The sequence below is a fragment of the Schistocerca nitens genome, chromosome 7 (genome assembly GCF_023898315.1).
Source record: "Schistocerca nitens isolate TAMUIC-IGC-003100 chromosome 7, iqSchNite1.1, whole genome shotgun sequence".
NCBI classification, from domain to species: domain Eukaryota; kingdom Metazoa; phylum Arthropoda; class Insecta; order Orthoptera; family Acrididae; genus Schistocerca; species Schistocerca nitens.
Window position 1 is genome coordinate 458210867 of NC_064620.1, and position 24709 is coordinate 458235575.

Sequence of the window (24709 nt, forward strand, 5' to 3'; positions counted from 1 at the left end):
GCCAACACTGTTCCCACACAACATGTCTGTTGTGCAGGGCAGCCTGTATGCCAAGGGGCTAAATAAAATTCGTTTTTGCCCCTAACTCCACTGCTTTTGGAGACAGAAGGTTATAATCGCCACATTGTTGACATACCAATAAATTGGTCAAATTGATTGATAGTGTGCTCATTCACAGTGTTACTATGATGCCTCCTGTCTGCAACCCATTCGCTTCTCCATGTCAACCTACCTTACAGCACTTGTTACATGGAACCAAATGGCACATATTCACCACTATACTGTTAGCTATGGTCACTTGACCACCTCGTATCACTTCTAAATAATCTAGAGCACTCAAATGCGACCATAGTGTTATTTTAAGGATGTAACTAACGTTTTGACCACAGTCCTCAAGTATGGTACGGAAATAATATGCCATGTAGCGCTTCAAATCGTAACATGTAGGCTTTAATTGCTGCACACTACTTATTGATTTCAGTGTACAATCATCCATCATCATTACTAGTTCCACAACTAATCTCTGCATGGCTGAGGCATCCTTCATAGCTAATCTATCCGCTCCAGCTGTCCTCATTTTAACTGTAATCAGACTGATTATTGTCAAGATTAACTGGTTGACTTTCTAGGAGGGCCTATCTTAACAACATAGACTGGTCTGAAGCGTTCGATCATGCAGAAAATACTGAGACAGATATTACACATGTTTACATTCAAAATCCAAATCCATCAGGCTGTACCCGTACGTCCTGTGCGACAGAGAGCTGATTTTGCCCACCAGGTTCTCACAGTGATTGATAATGAAAGGTTTAATGTTGGCTGAATTAGGCTATCTCGTTCACTGATGAAGCGCACCTCCACCTGAATAGTGGTGATTCTGAGATTCCGAAAAACCTCCATTTGTGTTAAGCGAAACCACTGTATTCTCCCAAAGGTATGTCTGGGTTGCGATATGCAGGAGAGGGATTATTGGCGCTCTTCTGAGGCGAAAAACGTTCACTAGTAATTTTAAGTTGTAATTTGACAACAGTGTGTCGTCACAGTCCTAGCACGAAGACCATGCACGAAGCGGTTTGTGGTGTCACCGCTAGACACCACACTTGCTAGGTGGTAACTTAAATCGGCCGCGGTCCTGTAGTACATGTCGGACCCGCGTGTCGCCACTGTGTAATCGCAAACCTAGCGCCACCACATGGCAGGTCACAAGACACGGACTAGACCTCGCCCCAGTTGTACGGACGACATTGCTTGCGACTAGACCTACCAAGTCTTCCTCTCATTTGCCGAGAGACAGATAGAATAGCCTTCAGCTTAGTCCATAGCTACGACCTAGCAAAAAAATGGTTCAAATGGCTCTGAGCACTATGGGACTCAACTGCTGTGGACATTAGTCCCCTAGAACTTAGAACTACTTAAACCTAACTAACCTAAGGACATCACACACATCCATGCCCGAGGCAGGATTCGAACCTGCGACCGTAGCAGTCGCACGGTTCCGGACTGCGCGCCTAGAACCACGAGACCACCGCGGCCGGCTACGACCTAGCAAGGCGCCATTTGTATCAGTGCTAATAGCGTACTAATATTCAAGAGAGATGTATTCCAACAAGAGAATAAAGATAAGTATTAAACGCATCTACGTACTTTTCCTCTTATGCATTAATAAGTCTCATGTTCCAGAACTTCAAGCCCGTCTGCGTTAGTTTAGCGTGCACCTAGCTACCTCATTGTGTCTATGCTGTATGAAATAGACACAACACGGTTCATGCAAGATGGGGCCAGACCACATCGAAACTGAACAATTGTTTCACACTGTTAATGAATACTTCGGGGACAGAGTCATAAGGTTCGATTATTGTAGTTTTATTGGCTCATGGATGAATTGGCCTCAATATTCCTCCGATCTCACTCCTTGTGATTAATTTTAGTGGGGCCTGTTGAAAGATACTATCAACAGAAACCATCCCATCACGTTGGACGAGTTTGAAACAGTGATCTGTGTGGCATCTGAATCTGTTTCCGTTGATATACTACAGGATGTGACAGCAAATTTCATTGTTCGTTTGCGCCATCTTAGTACTGCAAGTGGTGCACATTTCGAAAAGATTTTGAAGTGATTGCAAAGACTGCTTGCAGGGGACGAGTTTAATTTTGTACTGTGATAGATGTACGAGCTGCAAGGCATACAGTGCCATCTGTTAACAGCTTTTCGTGATATTTCGAAACTTCCGTATAAAATTCTTATAACTTTCACACTAAACACACTGTTTGATGCACTCATCCATCGATCTTAATTTTCGAGATAGTTAATTTTGAATTCAGGGATTAATTCTCTATACGCTGTGTACTACTGTATACTTACCAAACACTATTGATGTCAAACATAAAGATCTGTAGGAAGAGAACGACTTAGTACCGGAAGTAGTGACTGTTGTGGTTTACTTGCAAGCAGCCAATAGGCAGCCTCGTCGATGGGTCTAATATGGTTATGCAACAGCAAAGACGAAAATGTTACCAACACAGCAACAATTTACAATAATTTAGTAACAGAGACATCACCCTACTAAACTTTAGTCTGAAGACGATTCCTGGCAACGGCTTAAAACTCACATGCACTGATTAATCTGATGTAATTCGGAGTCCAGAGAACGATAAACGATAAATACCACCATTATTAATGGTTACAATGTGTGTGTTTATACAGTGTCTGTATATTTATGTTGAAATGTGCTTCACACATGCATTTATAAGCATAAGAGGGAATTCCGTGATCGAGTACCGATCTCGCACATATTTTTATGTGTCGCTAACACGTGAGGTCAATCCACATTTGCAAAATGCGAATTGCCTTGTATCCGTAACTCGACGGGCTAAGTTGACGATAAATTATTTGTCTCTATCTGTTCTGATTCAGCGAAAGGTGCGTGGGTAAGCGTTGTCGATTTCGTGAAAGTAGTATGACGATGGGGATGTCAGCGCATTTTCTTAGTGCGGGTAGATTTATTGACCTGTTACTGCGGGTTGATTGATTGATTTATGCCCCACGGGGTGACAACTTCATTACGTTTGTCCCTGAATGTATGCTTTCCCCTAATGTATGACAAGCGCAGTAACCAAGTGCACTGACACCCTGCCATCATCCTACTACTCGCGACGTATGGATGTTTGGATCGGTCCTGAAGGCGTACTCAGATATATGTCGTCGTTAAGGCCACCGCTCGCAATAAGTGAGAAATCAGGGTTCGAGTCTTAGCCCAGCACAAATTTTTATACATCGGAAACACCTGACATCAATCCATATTCGCAAAATTGGAATCCATTTCGCAATACCTGCGATTACTTGTAGAATGTTCAGTTTGGGACTTCTTGGCGATGACTATAGACATGGTCCTGACGGTGTCTTGAGGTGCTGTTGACACAGTGTAATAGTGCTAACGATACTTTGGGAGAAACCATGTGTACGATTCTTCCGGGAATCCTTCGGAGCGCTCTTGTATGCTGGGTGGTCACAAGCAGCCTGAAAATCTTGTAAGAGTGTTGCAGGGTCGGCTGTGCCGAGAAATAATTGTTAAGAAAAAAATTCGATACGTTCGGTCGTTTCCGGTTTAAGTTGTATTGACTTAGCCCATCAGATAGTTCGTGGACAAATTCAAGCAACTGAACACGCGAAAATACGGTAATATCAAGACACCTTTTGATCTGCGAGTTACCATTTGTCCACATGCTCATTACCAGTTGAAATATGCTTTTTTCGGATGTGACAAATTTATGCTAAATGCGCAATAGCTACTTTTGTTCGCTTCGAGGAAACCAAACGAAGAATACGATTGACGATACTGTATCAAGAGGGCTGCTTGACTGGCTAATTACGACGCTAATTAAATAGGAACAGTCGCAACATATTGAATTATTTTCTTAACAATTATTTGTCAGTGCAATCTACCCTGCAACACCCATATAAGCTTTTCAGAATCTTTCTGATCACTCACTAACACCTCGTACAGGGTTTTATTTCGTATCTTCTGGAGGACACAACATACATTGTGCGTTACAAAAGAAAATAAATATCTGTTATGTATTCTTATTTTATATACACTACTGGCCATTAAAATTGGTACATCAAGAAGAAATACAGATGACAAGCAAGTATTCATTGGACAAATCAACGCTACTGGCCTTTAAAATTGCTACACCAAGAGGAAATGCAGATGATAAACGGGTATTCATTGGACCAATATATTATACTAGAACTGACATGAGATTACACTTTCACGCAATTTGGGTGCATAGATCCTAAGAAATCAGTACCCATAACAACCACCTCTGGCTGTAATAACGGCCTTGATACGCCTGGCCATTGAGTCAAACAGAGCTTGGATGGCGTGTACAGGTACAGATGCCCATGCAGCTTCAGCACGATACCACAGTTCATGTGCTGGCCAGGGCAGCAGCCGAACATTTTCTGTATCCAGAAAGGCCAGTACAGGACCTGCAAGATGCGGTCGTGCATTATCCTGTTGAAATGTAGGGTTTCGCAGGGATCGAATGAAGGGTAGAGCCACGGATCGTAACACATCCGAAATGTAACGTCCACTGTTCAATGTGTCGTCAATGCGAACAAGAAGTGACCGAGACGTGTAACCAATGGCACCCCATACCATCACGCCAGGTGATACACCAGTATGGCGATGACGAATACACGCTTCTAATGTGCGTTCACGGCGCTGTCGCCAAACACGGATGCGACCATCGTGATGCTGTAAACAGAACCTGGATTCATCCGAAAAAAATGACGTTTTGCCATTCGTGCACCCAGGTTCGTCATCGAGCACACCATCGCAGGCGCTCCTGTCTGTGATGCAGCGTCAAGGGTAACCGCAGCCATGGTCTCCGAGCTGATAGTCCATGCTGCTGCAAACGGCGTCGAACTGTTCGTGCAGATGGTTGTTATCTTGCAAACGTCCCCATTTGTTAGGGATCGAGACGTGGCTGCAAGATCCGTTACAGCCATGCGGATAAGATACCTGTCATCTCGACTGCTAGTGGTACGCGGCCATTGGGATCCAGCACGGCGTTCCGTATTACCCTCCACAACCCACCGATTCCAAATTCTGCCAACAGTCATTGGATCTCGACCAATGCGAGCAGCAATGCCGCGATACGATAAACCGCAATCGCGATAGGCTACAATCCGACCTTTATTAAAGTCGGAAACGTGATGGTAGGCATTTCTACTCCTTACACGAGGCATCACAACAATGTTTCACCAGGCAACGCCGGTCAACTGCTGTTTGTGTATGAGAAATCGGTTGGAAACTTTCCTCATGTCAGCACGTTGTAGGTGTCGCCACCGGCGCCAACCTTGTGTGAATGCTCTGAAAAGCTAGTCATTTGCATATCACAGCATCTTCTTCATGTCGGTTAAATTTCGCTTCTGTAGCACATCATCTTCGTAGTGTAGCAATTTTAATGGCCAGTAGTGTAGTATGTCGTATATTCTTGAGCATATCCCCACTATGGATCTAACGAACGGAGAGTATATCTAATGCGGTGCAACGTGGTGTGTGCGCAGAAGCGACGTTCACGGTGGAGCTGGTGTCCCCGCGCTACGTGCTGCAGGGCCAGTCGGTGCAGCTGCGCTGCGAGTACGACGTGCAGAGGGAGCAGCTGCACAAGGTCGAGTGGTTCCACGGCGCCAAGAAGATCGTACAGTTCATCACCGGCCGCAAGCCGCCCTTCAAGTACTTCGACATACATGGCGCCGTCATAGATGTGAGTACCACGCACCACCTCGTGTCTCATTTGACTTAAATGTACAGAGCGAAGTTGCTAAATGGAAGCAAACTGCAGGAAACATTTCCTGAGACGATAAGGAGCAAAAAAGATCGTACGACTCCAACGGCGAAAGTATGTTCCAAGAGAGGTACATGAGCCGTGGTAACTTGGCTCACCAACTAACCAGACTCGCCGACTCAGACTAACAGACTAAGAACACAAGTAGATTTTAACAAGTAAATGAAACAACATACCTCCAACCACTTAACTTCTAGTAAACTGCAATGTCTGGCGAAGACCTGGCGCAGCACCCCCATCGCTCTCCCGAACCGTCCACTGCCAGCCCCTTCAATAGACGCAGGGAGGCGCGCGGATCTCCCGTCTCACGGCGTCGCAGCTCGCCCCGGACAGCCCGATGTCGTGGGTTGACTCCTGTTGCTCTCGTGTCGGCCGCGAAGCCACTACGCCTCGCTACACGGCGCGGCCACTGGACTCACGTGGCGACCTCACATGCGCCGACGCTCCAGGCGGACAAGTCATCTTGTGCCCCAGTGCGCGACCGACCAAGCCATCGATCCAACTGCCAATGCCCACTGCCTGAGCCAACTCTAGCAGACTGGCGGCCTAACACATACTAGCACTACGGACGACCAACAGACACTAACCGCCTCACGAATGCAGACGAGAGACTGACCCAAACTAAATTGGCTGACCAACTGAGCAGACTCGCCGAGTCAGACTGACCGACTGAACTCCGACAAACTGCCTTCTTGGCTTCAGATGACTTCTTGGCAGCGTAGTATGCCGCTCTTCAGCCTACAGACTTTGTTTAAAAAAAGGAGAAGATAATATGTAATAAAAAAACAGGCGATAAAATCGGAGACAAAGGGTAACATGGCGAAAAAATCGTGGAACTGAAAACAGAGAACAAAGAGATGATGATGCTAATAAAATACATATGAAGCAGACAGGTAAAATAATAGACAGACAATTAAAAAACATCGACAGTCTGGTTTCTGTTCGCAAAAGACATAAAATTCACACCCAGCGACAGCATAGTTTCTGTTCGCAACACGGGAAAAGACGACACAACACTGAACAGTCACTGGAACACTGCACTAAAATATGACATACCACAGCCAAGAGCATGTGGGGGGAAACTGGTCAGGTGATGGGAAAATAAAACAGGGGGGAAGGTGAGGAAAATCGAAGGGGGGGAGGGGGGAAAGGAGCAAATAGAGGATGAGGACCCATAAGAGGGGTGGGGGGGGGGGGGTGCTGGGCAGACACGACAGGGAGTGGAGAAGGCAGAGGATGGGAAGACAAAAGGACTCGGGCGGGAGAAGGGAGGTAGGGAGAGGTCAGGCAGGGAGAAACATAGGATGGAAGGGGGGAAGAGGGAGCCCAGGGAAAGGACGGAGGAAATGAGGGGGCGTGAGGATCAGAGTTGATAGGAGGGATAAATGGAGGGAGAGAGAGCATCATCTGGGAGGGTGAGTTGATGGAAGCCACCTTGGGAAAGGAGATGAAGGGTGTAGAGATGGAGGGTAGGGGGGACACAACAGTGAAGGCGTGGCAGGGGGCGGGGATGGGAGAGGAGAGGATCGACCAGGGGGTGAAGGGGGTTAAAGGCGGCGGGAGGTGTAGAATATGGGGATATGTTCGAGGAATAGGAGCAGATGGGGGAAAGGAATGAGGTCATAGAGGATTCGCATGGGGGACGGGAGGCGTATACAGAAGGCGAGGCGGAGTGCATGACGCTCAAGGATCTGGATGGACTTATAGAATTCTTGGCCAGCTTAGAATTCTTGGCCAGCTTAGAATTCTTGGCGAGCTTACAGAGGCCCTTAAATACAAGTGAACAGGTAACCTTTTCCCCTTTTCCACCAGAGGGAGACACCACAAAGCTCTGATAGCCACAGCGGCGCCACCGCCAGAAACGGAGGGCGACTGCTTTACACTACGCGCTACGGCGCAGTCTTCAAAACAGCAAATTTTACCACGGCTCAGTACACCTATTTCACAGTAGGGATAAAAAGCCTTTGACAGTCTGGGTTTTAATCATTGAAAGCAAACATGAGAGCCAGCCGCTGTGGCCTAGCGGTTCTAGGCGCTTCAGTCAGAAACCGTGCTGCTGCTACAGTCGCAGGTTAGAAACCTGCCGTGGGCATGGATGTGTGTGTTGTCCTTAGGTTAATTAGGTTTAAGTAGTTCTAAGTCTAGGGGACTGATGACCTCAGCTGTTTAGTCTCATAGTGCGTAGAGCCATTTGAACTAATTTTGAGCAAACGTAAGAGAAAACCATGCTATTGGGAATATTCTACCTATACTACTGTTTTGCTGAGTCCAGTATCATTAATGTGACCACCTTCCCAAAGCTTGAATGACCACCTTTTGCAGCGCGGACGTGCAGCAAGGGAATCAGTGAGGTCCTGTGGTACTGACAGGGGTGTGGAGCCATACCGCCTGTGGCCAGCTGCGCTAGGTTTCTCGGCTGAGGATCCATGGCGCATTCAGCCCGATCGGGGTGGTCCCTCAGAATTCTGATTCGGTTAAAATCGGAAGAGTTTGGTGACCAAAAGAGAACTGTAAATTCAACTTGGTGCTCTTCGAATCCCGCGCTCACACACCGAACACTGTGACACGTTGTCTTGTTCTGTTAGTAGGTGACGTCGTGAAGAGCAAAAAAGAAACCGCATGGACAGTATCTCCGAGTATAGATGCATACATGTGTGAGCCATTGTGCCTTCCAGAATGGCAAAATCACAGAGAGAAAGCCAAGAAAACATTCCCCAGACCAGAACGCTCCCTCCTGCGGTATGGAGTCCCTCCTCCGGCCTGGACGTTTTGTCGTGTCCTGACACAGGTGGGAGACGGATAAAAGGGGTTACTGGACAGTCTGCGGTCCCAAGCGGTACAGAGCAGAAAGCAGAACAATCCACAGTGAAGGCATTTGATTGTTTCCTTCTATCTGAGCCAATACTGGTACAGGCATTTACTAGAAATGCAGATGGTGAGACTCGGTAGGGAACTCGTTGTGGAGGCTCTTGCTCAAAGAGAGTTTTGAAATAGTTGTTCATTCCAGACAAGACTAACTAATACACTGGAGGCTAGTTCTAGGCTTAGAAAAAGCATGAATAACACTGTTACAAAAGAAGTCAATGCAGAAGTCCTAGGAGAGGATACTAACCACAGTAGCAAACATTAGCAGCATCTTAAGATAACAACTTAGCTGGAAAACAAAACGTACTGAATGTGATACTGTTCACTGAGGCACTCCAAGTCAGAGAGCAGACTTACGCGGAGCTGGACCGAGGCTGGAGTCGACGGACGCGGATTCGGCTCCCAGATCTTCTGACTGAGAACTCCGCCAAAATGCAGAGTCTAGGGGTTTTAAAGAGCCACCCAGCCAATCACGCGGGTCTCTTGCAGGCGCCTGCCAATCACAGTGTAGTTAGGTCCCCTCTACTGCTCCTAAGGCGGTGATGTTAATGCAGTTGCACTAACTAAGTCCGTATTTGGTATAGACATTGTTCAGATGAAAGCTAAACGTAACTGATCTACCAAATAAGGCTTGTAACATTATTGTTATGTTATTTAGCCCTGCCCGTCGTAGTAGGGACTGCTAGGTCAACAGTTTTTTTGGCATTTTCGCTCTCTTTCTAACCTTTGTGAGCCTACTGACGCTGCTATTCGCAGTGTTGGTACCAAGCTGGCTTGATACGCTAATACGTGTCCGTCGGTTACAAATTTCTACGGTGACAACCTACCACAGCGTCTAGACGACATATCAAGTTACATGTTAATTCCTTGAAGAGTAACTAGCGCCCTGGGACCGCGTCTGGGGGCGTCTACATTTTCGCAAGGCTATCCCCTCACTGTTTACTTCATGTAACAATATCTCTCCTAGTTTCGTCTGCCCTCAGCACCGTCTCTGCTTCCGTGCCTTGGAGCGAAAATGGTTCAAATGGCTCTGAGCACTATGCGACTTAACTTCTGAGGTCATCAGTCGCCTAGAACTTAGAACTAATTAAACCTAACTAACCTAAGGACATCACACACATCCAAGCCCGAGGCAGGATTCGAACCTGCGACCGTAGCGGTCGCTCGGCTCCAGACTGCAGCGCCTAGAACCGCACGGCCACGCCTTGGAGCGCTTGTCCTCCTTTCTCACAGCTTCAAGATAACACTACAGTAGCAAGGAATAATCAATATAGTACACTTTACAACGATCGTTGCAATGGCATATTCGCCAACGGCCATCTGTCTGAGAAAACATAAAACGTGATTCATCTGAAAAAGCAACCTGTCGCCACTCCGAGGACGTCCGATTGAGCTATTGGCGTGCAAATTACAATCTTGTTCTCCGATCAACAGCAGTCAGCATGGGTGTCTGAAGCAGGCAGCTGCGGCGGAGGCACAGCTACATTCAGTGAATGTTCGTTGAGGTGACTGGGTTCATAGCCCGTTGGTTCACCTGGACGGCCAGCTGCTCAACAACTGCAGGTTGTTCACCCGTACACATGTTTCCAGCCCTGTCATCTACGACTCGTGGTCCGCCGTAATTGCCTTGGCGCAAGTTTTCGATAGCGCCATTTTTCGATAGCGCCATTTTGCCATGCATGGTATACTTTAACCACGATGGCACGTTTCTAAAGTGATTGAACCCTTGCACCGCAAGCTAATGATCATGCCCTTTTGATGCCTGATAAATCGTTCAGTTTCTGCATTACAATTACGACTGCGCTGTTTCCCGCATCTCCCCGACACACATCATATAACCTCCACCACTACTGCTGCCACCTGCCGTCTGTGAATGGTTATCGCACGTTTTGAGCAAATGTGATTCTCTCATTAATGTGATTGGACCCTGTAGCTCCACACTCAAGGCGGCTGTAAAGTGGCCCACAATGGCAGCACGTGCACATGTGAATACTAGGTGACATCCATTTCATGCTATTGCCGTCTCACTCTAGTGTGGGATATACACTGAAGCGACAAAGAAACTGGTATACGCATACGTATTCAAATATAGAGATATGCAAACAGGCAGAATAATGCGCTGCAGTGGGCAACACCTACCAAGACAACAAACTTCTGGCGCAGTTGTTACATCGGTTACTGCTGCTACAATGGCAAGTTATCAAGATTTAAGTGAGTCTGAACGTGGTGTTACAGTTAGCGCACGAGCGATGGGGCATAGCATCTCCGAGGTAGCGATGAAGTGCGGATTTTCCCGCACGAGTGTTCCTGAATATCATGAATCCAGTAAAACACCAAATTTTCGACATCACTGCGGCCGGCGGAAGATCTTGCAAGAACGGGGCCAACGACGACTGAAGAGAATCGACCAATGTGACAGAAGTGCAACCGTTCAGCAAATTTCTGCAGATTTCAATGTTGGCCGGCCGTTGTGGCCGAGCGGATGTGTGTGATGTCCTTAGGTTAGTTAGGTTTAAGTAGTTCTAAGTCTAGCGGACTGATGGCCTCAAATGTTAAGTCTCATAGTGCTTAGAGCCATGTGAACCATCTGAATTTCAATTTGGGGCATCAACAAGTATCAGCGTGCGAACATTCAACATCTTCGATATGGCCTTTCGGAGCCAAATACCCTCTCGTGTACACTTGTTGACCGCACGATACAAAACTTTACGCCTCGCCTGGGCCCATCAACACCAGTATTGGACTGTTGATGACTGGAAGCATATTGCCTGGTCGGACGAGTCTCGCTTCAAACTGAATCGAGTGGATGGACGTGTACCGGTATAGAGACAACCTCAGGAATCCATGGGCCCTGCATGTCAGCAGCGGACTGTTCAAGCTGGTGGAGGATCTGTAATGATGTGGGGCGACATGTAAGTAAGTATCCTGTCAGGTCACCTGCATCCGTTCCCGTTCATTGTGCATTCCACCGAACTTTGGCAATTAAGCTGGACAATGCGAAACCACCCACGACCGTAATTGCTACATAGTGGCTCCAGGAACACTCTCCTGAGTTTAAACACTTCCGCTGGCCACCAAACTCCACAGAAATGAACATTATTGAGCATATCTTGGATGCCTTGCAACGTGCTGTTCAGAAAGGATCTCCACTTTCTCGTACTACGTATTTATGGACAGCCTTGCAGGATTAATGGTGTCAGTTCCTTGCATCACTACTTCAGACATTCGTTGAGTCCACGCCATGTCGTATTGTGGCACTTCTGCGTGTTCGCGGGGATCCTACACAATATTAGGAAAGTGTACCAATTCTTTGGCTCTTCAGTGTAAATCATGCAGTGAAATTCTGGAAGGCGATGGCCCAGCGCCCGAACGTTGAATAGGCTGAGGTGGTCTTTATATGAGGACGGGCAAATGGCAAGATACGGACGGCACCATGTCTCTATCCGTGAAGTATCCTTGCTGGCAGCAACCGCACCATAAACTATTTACAACAATAGTTCGTCTTTTGGTTAAGACAATAAAACATACGGAAATGATTAATGGGGTGCTCCCTGTTTCTACGCAGACCCTGGAGGAAGAGGTGTTAAATAGTGTAGAATGTCAACTCGGTATCGACATCAGGTAGTTACCCCGCCATTATGGGGTAAGCCAGACGACCGTGTGGAAAATTGTCCACCACTGCTGCCATCGTCCGTATCACTTACAATGCGTGCAGGCTTTATTACCTACGGACTTGACTCCAAGGCGACGGGGTTGCTGCTGCTTCATCACAAAGACACCACAGTGCTGAGATTTCTGTCATTCATCCTCTTTATAGATGAGGCTGCCGAGATACAGTATCTTCAACCTTCAGGCTACCCACCTATGGGTTGATATGGGTTGCAGATAATTCCCGGTATGGTGGTGGCAGTGAATCGTCAGTGCGGTCCAACATCAGTGTCTGGATGGAGATTATTGGTGACTGACTCGTACGACCGTAGATGCTTGCACAAGGCCTCATAGGGGAGGCATACCTTCACTTACTGCGTGTGATGATGCCTCCCTTACCGGAAGATCTGCCTTTGGGGCTATGAAGGGTAGCGTTGCTACTACATCCTTGTGCTCCAGCTCAGTTTAGCATTTCAGTGCGGGGTGCCTCTCGACAACATCTGCCCCAGCCGATGGAATGGCCGAGATGGTCCAGTTGCATCGGCCGCCAGGTCAACCCACCTCAACCGTTTAAATTACTGCCGTGGAGGCACGTGAAAGAAGAAATGTATGCGGAGCCCATCCCCGACGTGCATACACTGTAACAGTGCGTTCATGCAGCCTGTGACACCTTGTATTAAAATCATTCTGGATATTTTTACATCGTGTCGCTTTATATCTAAAACAAATATCCTCGAACTGGAGTATATTAGACGATACAACCGACATATTCCTCGTGTACTCTAAGCATACTGTTCTCAACCACTGCAAAGTAAAGATATTGTTAGTACATCCTCATTTTTTGGAGAAATAGCGTCACCTGTTTTTTATACGGCCGGCTGATGTGGCCGAGCGGTTCTAGGCGCTTCAGTTCGGCACCGCGCTGCTGCTACTGTCACAGGTTCGCAACCTGTCTCGGGCGTGGATGTGTGTGATGTCCTTAGGTTAGTTAGCTTTAAGTAGTTCTAAGTCTAGGGGACTGATGACCTCAGATGTTAAGTCCCATAGTGCTTAGTGCCATTTGAACCATTTTTATGCGAAAATTAAATCTCGGAGCGTAGTGAACGTAAGATGTGTACAACCTCATTAATTCCATGTGGGAAAAGAGGCAGCTGACTGTCACAGCATCCATTTCTCTGGGTTCCAATTTGATTCTAACAGAGAATACTTTTTATCTGTAAAGAAGTCACAATACACGAGCAAAAGCGTCTTCACTAAGTTCACACTGGATTTGCGGCAGTGATATACAATGTGTGCGAAATTCATAGGGTCGAATTTACACTGACGATATTGGACACTAAAACAACTAAGGTAAGGATCCAGTGCTAAATATTTGAGGCTCTGTGAGGGATTGGATCAATGCGAGAGTCTGCAACTGCTTGTGTTTCATTACAGTTGTCTGCCTCTCAGATGTTGGTGGAGCTACATTAGAAAAAGAAGGAAAAAAGAGAGAATTATTTAAATGAAAATCTTTTTAACATTATACGTTCGTGAACGGACTAAAAGGTATAAAATAAAATCTCCTATCCCCTTACAGATTCCTAAACCAATACAGATAGTCCTGAAAATTTTTTACTTGTGAATTTTTAATTGCTATGAAGATACTTGTAGAGTTTAAAACGAAAAACGTTGGGCGCACGCCACAAATAATAATAACGAGCTGAACAATTCACGCATCAATTATGTGTTATATGCGCCACAAGTTTTTGTTTTAAATCCTAAACTTATTTTCATATCAAATAAAAACTGAGAAACACAGATTTTTAGGGACTATCTGTGTGGGATTAGGAATCTGTATTGGGCGAGGAGAAATAATTTTATACTTGTTAGTCCTTTCTAAAAACGTGCAACATTAAAAAGTTCTTTCAAATAATTGTTTCCTGCTTTTAGGATTGTGTGGCTAAAATTTTTCAATCGATTGCAAATATTTTGATGAGATTACAACATTTGTAGCGTATATTTGTGGATTATTTCAATTTCTCTTCACCTGTGTCAACCAATACTTGCAGCCTTCCGCATTTATCTCATGAAAAGATCTAGAAGTTAAAAATGAGAGGGAATAGAGCATTCACGGTGACTTACCAGCAACCATTTCTACCACGAAACGTTCGCAAGTGGAACAGGGAAAGCGGAGATTAGCAGTGGCACACAAAGAAGCCTCCACCACACATCAGACACGAAACCAGGTTTCTATTGCATTGTCATCCAGTTGGGAGTTATGTTGAAAGTTTCAAGCCTCTAGATCACCGGGAAATTAGTTTAAAATCTACTGGAAAATGTGTACGGAACAGACAAGAAATACAACCAAATAAATACGTGTTAAAAAGCGAGTGCTGAATCGATCTTACCACTGTTTGAGATTCATGCCTCCTTCTCCGACATAGAACATTCTTTTTACTGGAACTTGCTCACATGATTCTAAAATCTAGAGCCCTGAAAACCAGATTAACGTTCAGAGAAATGTTTTTCAACCAGCATTTACTTAACTGAGAGGAATTTACCCCCTTCGATAGAGACTGGGTCGTTCATATCACAGAGCTCAAAGTTCTCAACAAAGATTTGTTCGCACAGAAGGATACGAGGAGAAGATTCCCCAATAAATTCACGTGAACGTGGTTGTAAAATACACAGTTTGAAGAATGGAGTTACGGAGTGTTGGTGTAACAATCCTCACACCCCTTTCATATACAATCTGTGCGAGCAGTCGGGTCAAGCGATTTTCTGCGGCCACTGTTGGTTTAGGTTCCGCCCTGCTGGCCCAGTGTTCGGGGTTGAGTATCGAAGCGTTGCAGGGCTCTGATCTTTTCTTCGGCTTCATACGAGGCTAATCAGATTTTCCCTCCTTTCATCATCTGGCACATATTTATACTTTTCCCTTCACTAACTTATCTGAAGTGAGAGTCACGACATGGTTCGGTGATCTGTGAAAAGGGTCTCCTGTCGGAGATGAAAGTGAAAGCAGCGCACATTATTTCCTGCTTTGCTCGGAGCACATGGAGATTGCAAGTATCACCCGCCAAGGTGCGTTAATTACTCAGTAAGAGCGCCACAAAAAATGTGGAAATCTGTATTCTGTAGCGATGTTGCTAAAACAAGTTCAAATGAACTACGAACTTCGAACTGTAATCTAGATATCCATCTGAGGAATCACCTGGGTTACATTGTTTGAAGGAGATATCGATAGTCGTCGAAACTTTTTCTGCCGTGTCTGATTAATTTGTCTAAACTAATGAGGGCCCTCGTAATATGATACCTTAATCATTTTATGTGTAACTGTCGGAATGACTGGTGGTGTGACGAGTATGCGTCACGAGAGGCCTTCAGAAAGTAAATTACATACATGGATCAACCAGAACATAATGACCACCGACCTGCTATCCATATAAACCCGCCCAGGCGATAGCAGCGTCACTTGGTGACGAATGACTGCTAATTAGACACACGCGTGGCGCACTTACTATCGGTGAATGTTCTGTTTGTGTTAGGATGAAGAGGGAGCGCGATCTGAGTTTGATAGAGGGCAGATTTTGACAGCAGTGACATTTTTCACCAAGATATGCACCATTTCACAAGGCCAGGAGTGTGATGGAGTGATTCGAGGAACACAGTGGAGAGTACTAATTGATGTGCTGACCCGCCAAATCGCCAAATCTGAAAGCAATCGAATACATTTTGGCTGTGATTGAACGTGGCGTCAGAGCTCACCGACTCCCTCGCGGGACCCTAGTTGACTTGTGTGTGCACCCAAAACGAATTACGGTACAAATTAAAGAACTTATTGCAGTAGAATTTTCTCTTATTCGATTGGTGATGAATGAAGTTTGATTGGAACATTTTCCCCACTACCAGCTGTGTCTTGAAGTTTCTCTTTCTAACTCACTTTCCGTCGTTTTGTGACTTTTCTAATACTCTCTCTTACTATCCACATGATATCCACATGCCTTTCGCTCCCGGTGGGCAGAATGTGGACCACTTCCCTAATTTTCTCTGCTGGCCGCTTTTTGTTCAGTATCAGTATGGGTGTCATCCAGTTGCTCCATGTGGCAATTCATTTATGGCATCCTGGAAATTGTCCAGGCTTCCCAGTTTCTATATTGTTTGTGACAATAATAGCCGACACAGCTTCCCCAGTTCATGCACTAAACTGCCCATAGGACCTGACTGGTCCATACAAATCTGTGACTGCGAACTTTCGCAAACTACTTAGTGTAACGGGAAAGAGCATGGTCTTGTGCGATATCATTCCCGGCATTACACACTGGCTTGCATTACATGTATCTAAAACTTCCTATATTCTTCTTTCCATATTGCAGAAACATGCCAACTGTCAAATCCTTATTGCTTGACTTTAGTGTTCAGATGTGGTGCCAACTCCCTCCAACGACCAACCAAGCCCTCATTTCTTCCATGCTACGACGCGTCGCCGCTGTTATCCGTGCCAAAGGCGAACATACCGGTCTTTAGGTAGATGGTCATAATATTATATATGTAGTCCCAACAAGTGGCGCACTGTGTTGAAGAGAGTACATGTTATGGGTTTCCTGCAGAGGCAGCTCTGCTGTGGTACGGATGACAGGTGCGTCACGGTGTAGGATTCAAATCACGTGGCAAGTCGAAACGTACCATGAAGCACGCGGAACTGTACGATTTTGTGGGCAAAACCTATAAATCGCTCATAGAATTGCCTTGAACGTCTGACGGTATATGCACTAAATGCAATAACAGGTCAGGTCGTAGTGAAATCGTGCCAACAATTTGACCAAAGCCACACAGATGGGCCTTAGGCTGACCTGGAAGGATTGATATCGACCCGAGATGAAGTATCCAGGCAGCCCACGAACTGATTCACAGCAGTTTCAAGTTTTATGACAATGAAGACGTTCACACAGTGATTCTCGAATGGCTTCATGACAAAGGAGCGGGTTTCTAGAAAAGGGAAACTGAACGATGGGTTGAACGTTACGACTATTATTTACAGGGACTTGATGATAATGCTGAAAAGTAGAGTCACGTATATGTGTCACTATGAAGTGTAGTGCGGCATTCAGTGAAAGTTACTTGGCCTGTTATAGTAATACTTGACTTATTTTTGAGATCCCCCAGGACATAAACGGATTACAGTTGTTATTGCCGCCATCTAATCAACGAATTCAGAATCTGTTTTGTTTTCGTAAATCTATGTTGATTAGTAAAGTTCATCAACCTCTTATCCTGTTACCAATAACGCTACTGAAATCTTAACTAGCAAAGATGTACCTTACTTACGGTGGCATCGCAGAACTATCTTCAATCCTTGTGTAAAACTGTTACAGCCTACAAAATACTTCCTCTTACATACCTAAGTCATAAGTGTGACTATCCTCGTTTAGTCAAATAACAATTATGATGTTCTAGACGTGTAGATAATATCGAAAGGAAGACGTTAGCTGTACGTAACCTACTAACAGACTGTGTTGTAAACCATGCATGAGACTTGCTGTAGTCAGTCTGACTGTTGCTTAGAGGTTAAGAACTTTCCGTAAGGTGTAGACTCCGTGCATGATTCTAAGACGAAATATTTATTGCCAAAGGCTAGTTCCTTATCTCGAAGCACACATTTTCGGATTATCGCTGAATCATTTTGATCCTAATGGTTTTGGACAGACAGCTTTATGCTCTGCCGGAACTACCGAAGCTACCCATCGGTTCATTTACACAGTGCTTTAGGGGCCATTTTATTGCGCAATTATTTCCCACGGTGCTACATAAGTTTGAAATGTGGTTCAATGGTGACTAAAACCTTTCTCCGCGATGGTGTAAAAGCATGATATCCTGCGACGCCTTCCTCGGCTTCGGTGGGGTTTCTAACAGCAAGGTGTCGACACATTTTAAAAAAGACCGCAGCTCAGAAGTTCACGTGAGCTGTAAGGTGGGTCAATAATGTCACACTGGCACCAATCCCACACATTTCTCACAAATGCCTTAATGGACGTATTATACGGTGGGAAGTTGGTCACACTCCACCTACCGACATTTCAACTATTCTTTTGGTGCCTCCGCAAAGGGTGTCAGAACCCACAGCCAGCATTGAAATCATTCGTTCTGACCTCCATTGCAGAGTCGCCAAATGAAAGTGTGAAATGTGAGTAAGCGGGTGTGTGACGTCCTCCCCATCGTGTGACATGGCCCTTATGGCATTGGTCAGAATTGTGGTAAAATTTGGTGCCAGTGTGACATAACTAACCTACCTTACATGGTTTTCTGAGCTGTGGCCTTTATTTTCGCATGTGTCGACATCTTGCTGTTTGCTGTTTGAAACTTCGCCGAGCCCGAGGGAGACGTCGTAGGGTGCCATGCTTTTGCACTATACGGAGGGAAGTTGCAGACATATTTCAAACTTATGGGTCGCAATGGAGGGCATTTACGTGGTTCCGAAAAATGGCAGGTTTTTTTTATTAACTGTGTACGGACGATGAACAGTAATTGTTGTGTATCACTTTCTTGGAGCATGGCAAAATCTGCAATGAGAACAACGTACATAGTTCTGGTTTCTAAAGTCTCTTGGGGAAATTCCCAATATGTATTCCTGAAATCCGTGAAACGCATATTTGCTTTAGTGACAAGCGGTTAGCTGGTGCTAAAAGAGGAGCAAACTCTTTCGCATAATCTGTTTACAGAATCGTATCGTTATTCCTTCAGGTCCAATCACCTTTTCGTGTTGAGCATTTCTACTTGATCGACAATTCAACGACCACATTTCTCTGTCATTCGGACTTTCTGCTATGGTTGCGGTGCGGTCGTCCTTCACAAAATAATTTCAGTTGATAGAATTCAGTACTTCGGCTTTCCTTCCTCCAGCAAATGCCTCTGGTGGCAGTAGAATCACTTAGTGGCTTAATGACTGAGTGTATGTGTCATCTTTTAAGGGCCTTAAGCAGTAAAAAGGATGACAATATTTTCGAGCTATGTGAAAATTTCTGGTACTGTCGTTCTTACATTTATTTTCCGTTTCATTCAACCTTTTTACTTCTGCAGGATCTTAAACTTGTATAAAAATATAGTGAACTTGTGTACGATTTCGTAGAGACTTTTTACCATGCCGGTCTTTCCCTTTCCTCATACCTCACCTAGTTACATCGGCAAACAGTTTGACCTTACACATTTTCTCCTTAAACAATTTGTGTTCCGAATGGCAGGTTTCCATATGCGTCTTTGATGGATTAGTTCGCATTACATGTGCTGCCTTTTTTTTTATTAATCAGTCTTCTGACTGGTTTTCTGTGACACGCCAAGAATTCCTCTCCTGTGCTACCCTCTACATCTCAGAGTAACATTTACAACCTATTTCCTCAATTATTTGTCCTCATTTATTTGCTGGGTGTATTCCAATCTATGTCATCCTCTATAGATTTTACCCTCTAAAACTCCCTCTAGTTCCATGGAAATAATTCCATGATACCTTGACCGATGTCCAACCATCTGGTCCCGCCTTCTTGCCTTCTTGCCAGTGTTTTCCACACATTTCTTTTCTCACCGATTCTGTAGAAAACCTCCTCATTCCTTACCTTAGCAGTCTACCTAATTTTCAACGTTGTTATATAGCACTACATTTCAAATGTTTCTCTTCTGTTCCGGTTTTCCCACCGTCCATCTTTCACTACTATAAAATGCTGTGTTCCAGCTGTACATACTCAGAAAGTTCTTCCTCAAATTAAGGCCTATGTCTGATACTGACCAGTGTGGCCGAGCGGTTCTAGGCGCTTCAGTCTGGAACCGCGCGAGTGTTACGGTCGCAGGTTCGAATCCTGCCTCGGGCATTGATGTGTGTGATGTGAAAGGTGGCTACACTGAGCCACAGCGCCAGACATTGCGCCAAAGAGTTTTATTCCGCCGCCTCCACTGGCAGTGCTTGTCGAGAACTCGTAGTAGTCAGTGCTTGCTGAGATGTCGTAGTGAAAATTGCTTGTCGAGAACTCGTAGTAGTCAGTGCTTGCTGAGATGTCGTAGTGAAAAGTGCTTGTCGAGAACTCGTAGTAGTCAGTGCTTGCTGAGATGTCGTAGTGAAAAGTTCTTGTCGAGAAGTCGTAGTGGAGAGTGCTTGTTCCATGTTTTATGCAGTTGTTTGATGGGATAGACAGCAGATGTTGTTCTAATGGAGATATTGTAATGATCAGAGTGCTTTTCGTCAATATATATGAAGGTAAAAAAAATTCCCTTTTCTTTTTATTATTTCAGTGTCTTAAATAATGCGTCATTACAGGTTCAGTCAACAAAGCATCTGGCTTGTGTTCTTGTATTAGAGTGTAATTCTGGTTTTCTTGCGCAATTATAGTATTTCTATTTTTTTAATTACTTCAGTATAAATGGTATTTAAAATTTCTTGTCTTGTTGAAGAAGAACCGTGCCAGATGTGTACGTTGAATCACACTCCCACACACAGAACAATTACACTTGTGTTTTGGTTTCGTAGATTTATAGTTGCTGGGGACTTAATTAATTAATTGTGTTAACGAAAATTTTCATTTCATTCTTTGTTGTTGTTCTATGCAGTCAGATTGCGTAATGTAGGCCAACCGTTTACGAGACTGCGTAATCGGACTTACAGCTACTAAAAAATTAAAAGTATTTGCATTTCTTTTTTTTTATAATTAAGCCCCCATGCACGTGGCGACCGCTGCTTCGGATCGTCCCTTGGAATTCTTCTGATTGTAAAAATAGTAGACAGTAGTATTGTTGTAGTAATTTGTAGTTTAGTAATTGTAGTCTATATTGCATGAGTAGATTTGGTAATTGTCATTCTTTTAATGGTATATTGGCAGAATTTAATTTTTGATGTCTTGTATACAGGTCTTGCAACTGTGAAGGTTCTAATTGTTCGTTAGGCGTGTCTGTCGGGAAGTATTTCGTGTGAATGGTATTGTTGGAGATAAAGTGTCATTCTGTGTAATTTTCGTATAGTGACGAATTTTGTATGTTTTGTAAATGATTACGCGATCGATGAAAAAGGCAAAAATGATGGATAGTCAGAATGACGAAATTGTTGACATGGTGAACTCGCCAACACAGGAGAACAGTATGATGAATAATGAAGTGGAAAACAATTTAATAAGTCGGGAAAATAGTCCGGAACCATTTCAAAATTTTTCTCAATCAGAAAATTCACAGAATACGAGATTAACGATAGAAGATTCTGAAATAGTATCGAACACAGATAGCTTTACAGCTATGACGAAAGAAGTTAGTTTTGCGGGAAATGTTAGGGGTGAAAAGAATTTCGAATCAATTAACATGGAGCAGTTGATGGGTGCTATATTACTGGGATCACAGATGGGAACTTTGCGATATGAAATTAAAACTGATATAGGAACAATGGAAACACGGTTAGACTCACAAATAGGAACAATTAGAACTGAGATGGGAACAATGGAAACACGGTTAGACTCACTTGGATCACAGTTAGGATCTGAATTAAAAACAGAGATAGGGACAATTAAAACTGAGATGGGAACAATGGAAACATGGTTAGACTCACGAATAGGGACATGTTTCAAAAATATGAAAGATGAATTAAAGAAAGAAATCAGAGAAGAAGTACAACCGATTTTGAATTCTCACAATAATAGATTAATTGCAGTAGAGATTAGACAAAAGGAACAGGATAGAGAACAGGAAGAAAGAGATCGCGTTATAGTACAAAAATTTTCAGAGTTAAATTTACAACGTGCACACGATAAGGAAGAAATATTTGAGAGAATCGAGGAATCCGTACCAAATGACAGATTAAATAACCTAACACAACAATATGAACAGTTAACTACAAAATGTGTCAATACTGAAACCCGAGTCGCGACACTTACGGAAGACGTAAATAAACAGAAAGAACAATTAGGTGACTTATCGGAAAGAGTTGAGTAGATTTCAGATAAATTGACAAGTCTTAGTTTAAATGGGGACAGAGATTCCGATGATACAGCACCATTGCCATTTGCAGAAACCGAAGAGTACCAGAATATAAATAAGCATGTTGAAAATCAGGGAAAATTTAATGAACGCGTCAAAAGGGAATTTGAGGCATTACGAAAGCAAGTCAAACAAATTGAAGGCGAAATCGTAGGAAAAGACAGCAGAAGAAATCTAGAATCACAGATAGCAGAGGGCTTTGAAGAAAATAATTTATTTCATTTACGGGATGCAACAAGAGAGCGCCAGGCGCGCGAACTTGACAATAATCGACATTCGGACTGGGACAGACGCGGTAGGTCTTTGTCGCCACGAGGCGAAAACTTTGACTATAAACACTTTTTGACTGTTCGGAAATTTAAGATCTTTCGTAATTCTAAGAATGACATACATACATGTTCATGGTTAGATCAATTTATGTACGCACTTCCACCAAATTGGCCACTAAGTCACAAACTGGAAATTATGTGCGGCTATTAATGTCCTCAGGGGATTCACTACACTAAGTGAATATGTGCCGTAGCGTGCATAGGGCCCCGAGCTGTAGTGGTGCTATTTCCCTTTTAGTTTTCTGCACCGCTGCCTACTCTTTTACTATTCTTTGCATCTGTCAAAACAACTCTTCGACTATCAATCTATCTAGAGAATAGTTAAAGAATAACCGGATATGACTATTTTACCCTAAAGTGATTTCGGAAATTACCGTTTGGACTTACTGTATCTTCAGCAGCATTCATTCGTAGTTTAAACGAAATTTTACCTGTTTATCTTCGTGACAATATTACTTCATATCTTGACGATATTCTTATTGCTAAACGTTCTTGGAGTGAGCATAACAAAATTTTGGATTCATTATTACGTATTTTTGCAAGAGTTGGCATTACAGTGAACTTGGAAAAATCTGAATTTGGTCGTTCTCAGGTGAAATTTCTTGGTCACATTATTTCTACAGAAGGTATTCTTCCTGATCCAGAGAAATTAGACGCTATTCGTAATGATGCTGTTCCTACCACAAAACGTGATGTTCGTAGTTTCCTTGGTGTCTGTAATTTTCAAAAAATGGTTCAAATGGCTCTGAGCACTATGGGACTCAACTGCTGAGGTCATTAGTCCCCTAGAACTTAGAACTAGTTAAACCTAACTAACCTAAGGTCATCACAAACATCCATGCCCGAGGCAGGATTCGAACCTGCGACCGTAGCGGTCCTGCGGTTCCAGACTGCAGCGCCTTTAACCGCACGGCCACTTCGGCCGGCGTCTGTAATTTTCTTAGACGCTTTGTTAGATTGGACAATTTGGCCACACCTCGTTTTTGCGAACTATCTGGAAAGTTCTTCTTAAACGAAAATCGGTCGACAACTCTGTTTGGTTAGTTTGTATTCCTGATGAGTGGGTTAATAAATTGATTTGGTACACACATTTCAGCTATGCACACTTTGGTCCCAGAAAATGCTTTCATAAATTACGAGAAAATTGCTACTTCAGTAATATGGAAAAACGTATTCGATTTGTTCTTGCCAAATGCAAATTATGTCAAAAGGCTAAGCCGCCAACTATTTCTCACAGAGCACCGTTGTTTCCTATCATTCCAGCGAAATTAAAGGATATGGCTGCAGTTGATTTGTTCGGTCCAGTGGTTCGTTCTACTAATGGTTTTGCCTACATTTTGGTAGCAGTGGAATTGACATCAAAATATGTGTGTTTTACACCTTTACGAAAAGCAACAGCTCGTTCAGTATCTAATGCTTTCATCAAACATTTTCTTAAAGAAGTGGGTCATGTTGATAAAGTTATATCAGATAATGGATCACAGTTTCGCTCTAAAATTTGGCTTCGAACTCTACGGCGTCGTAAGATTAAACCAATTTTCATTTCACTTTTTCACCCTCAGTCTAACGCTTCAGAGAGGTGGATGAAGGAAATCAATAAATTGTGTCGACTTTATTGTCATCAGAATAACAGAACGTGGGATCAGTATCTTCATATTTTTCAAAATAATCTGAATGAACTCCCTAATGATTCAACTTCTTTACCGCCTCTATTGATATTAAAAAATAAAGCACCGACAAATCGCATTTCTGAAATCGTTCCTTTTCCGCCTTCACGGAAACTGCGGCATTCTGAAGTTGTCAACCTGGCTCTGCAAAATATTGCATCTGCGGCTGCTAGAAGAGAGAAATCAGCTAAACATCCTAGTCGTTTAAAAATCTTGTCAGTTGGTCAGAAGGTGTTAATTAAGTCTCATCGTTTGTCTCGCAAAGGAAAGGGGTTGTGTCGCAAATTTTTTCTGCTTTATAACGGTCCATATAGAGTTCGCAAAATTATTCATGATAACACTGTTGAAGTAGAAACTCTTAAATCTCGA

At 43.9% G+C, this 24709-nt stretch overlaps 1 protein-coding gene across 1 annotated transcript in view; it reads left to right on the plus strand.

The window, feature by feature from the left end:
* LOC126195687 (uncharacterized) overlaps positions 1 to 24709 on the plus strand; it is a 590609-nt gene that overhangs the window by 406321 nt on the left and 159579 nt on the right. Inside the window, exon 2 of the mRNA XM_049934315.1 lies at positions 5573 to 5772. Within this exon, the coding sequence (XP_049790272.1) occupies positions 5573 to 5772 (200 nt within the window). The remainder of the gene's footprint in view (positions 1 to 5572; positions 5773 to 24709) is intronic.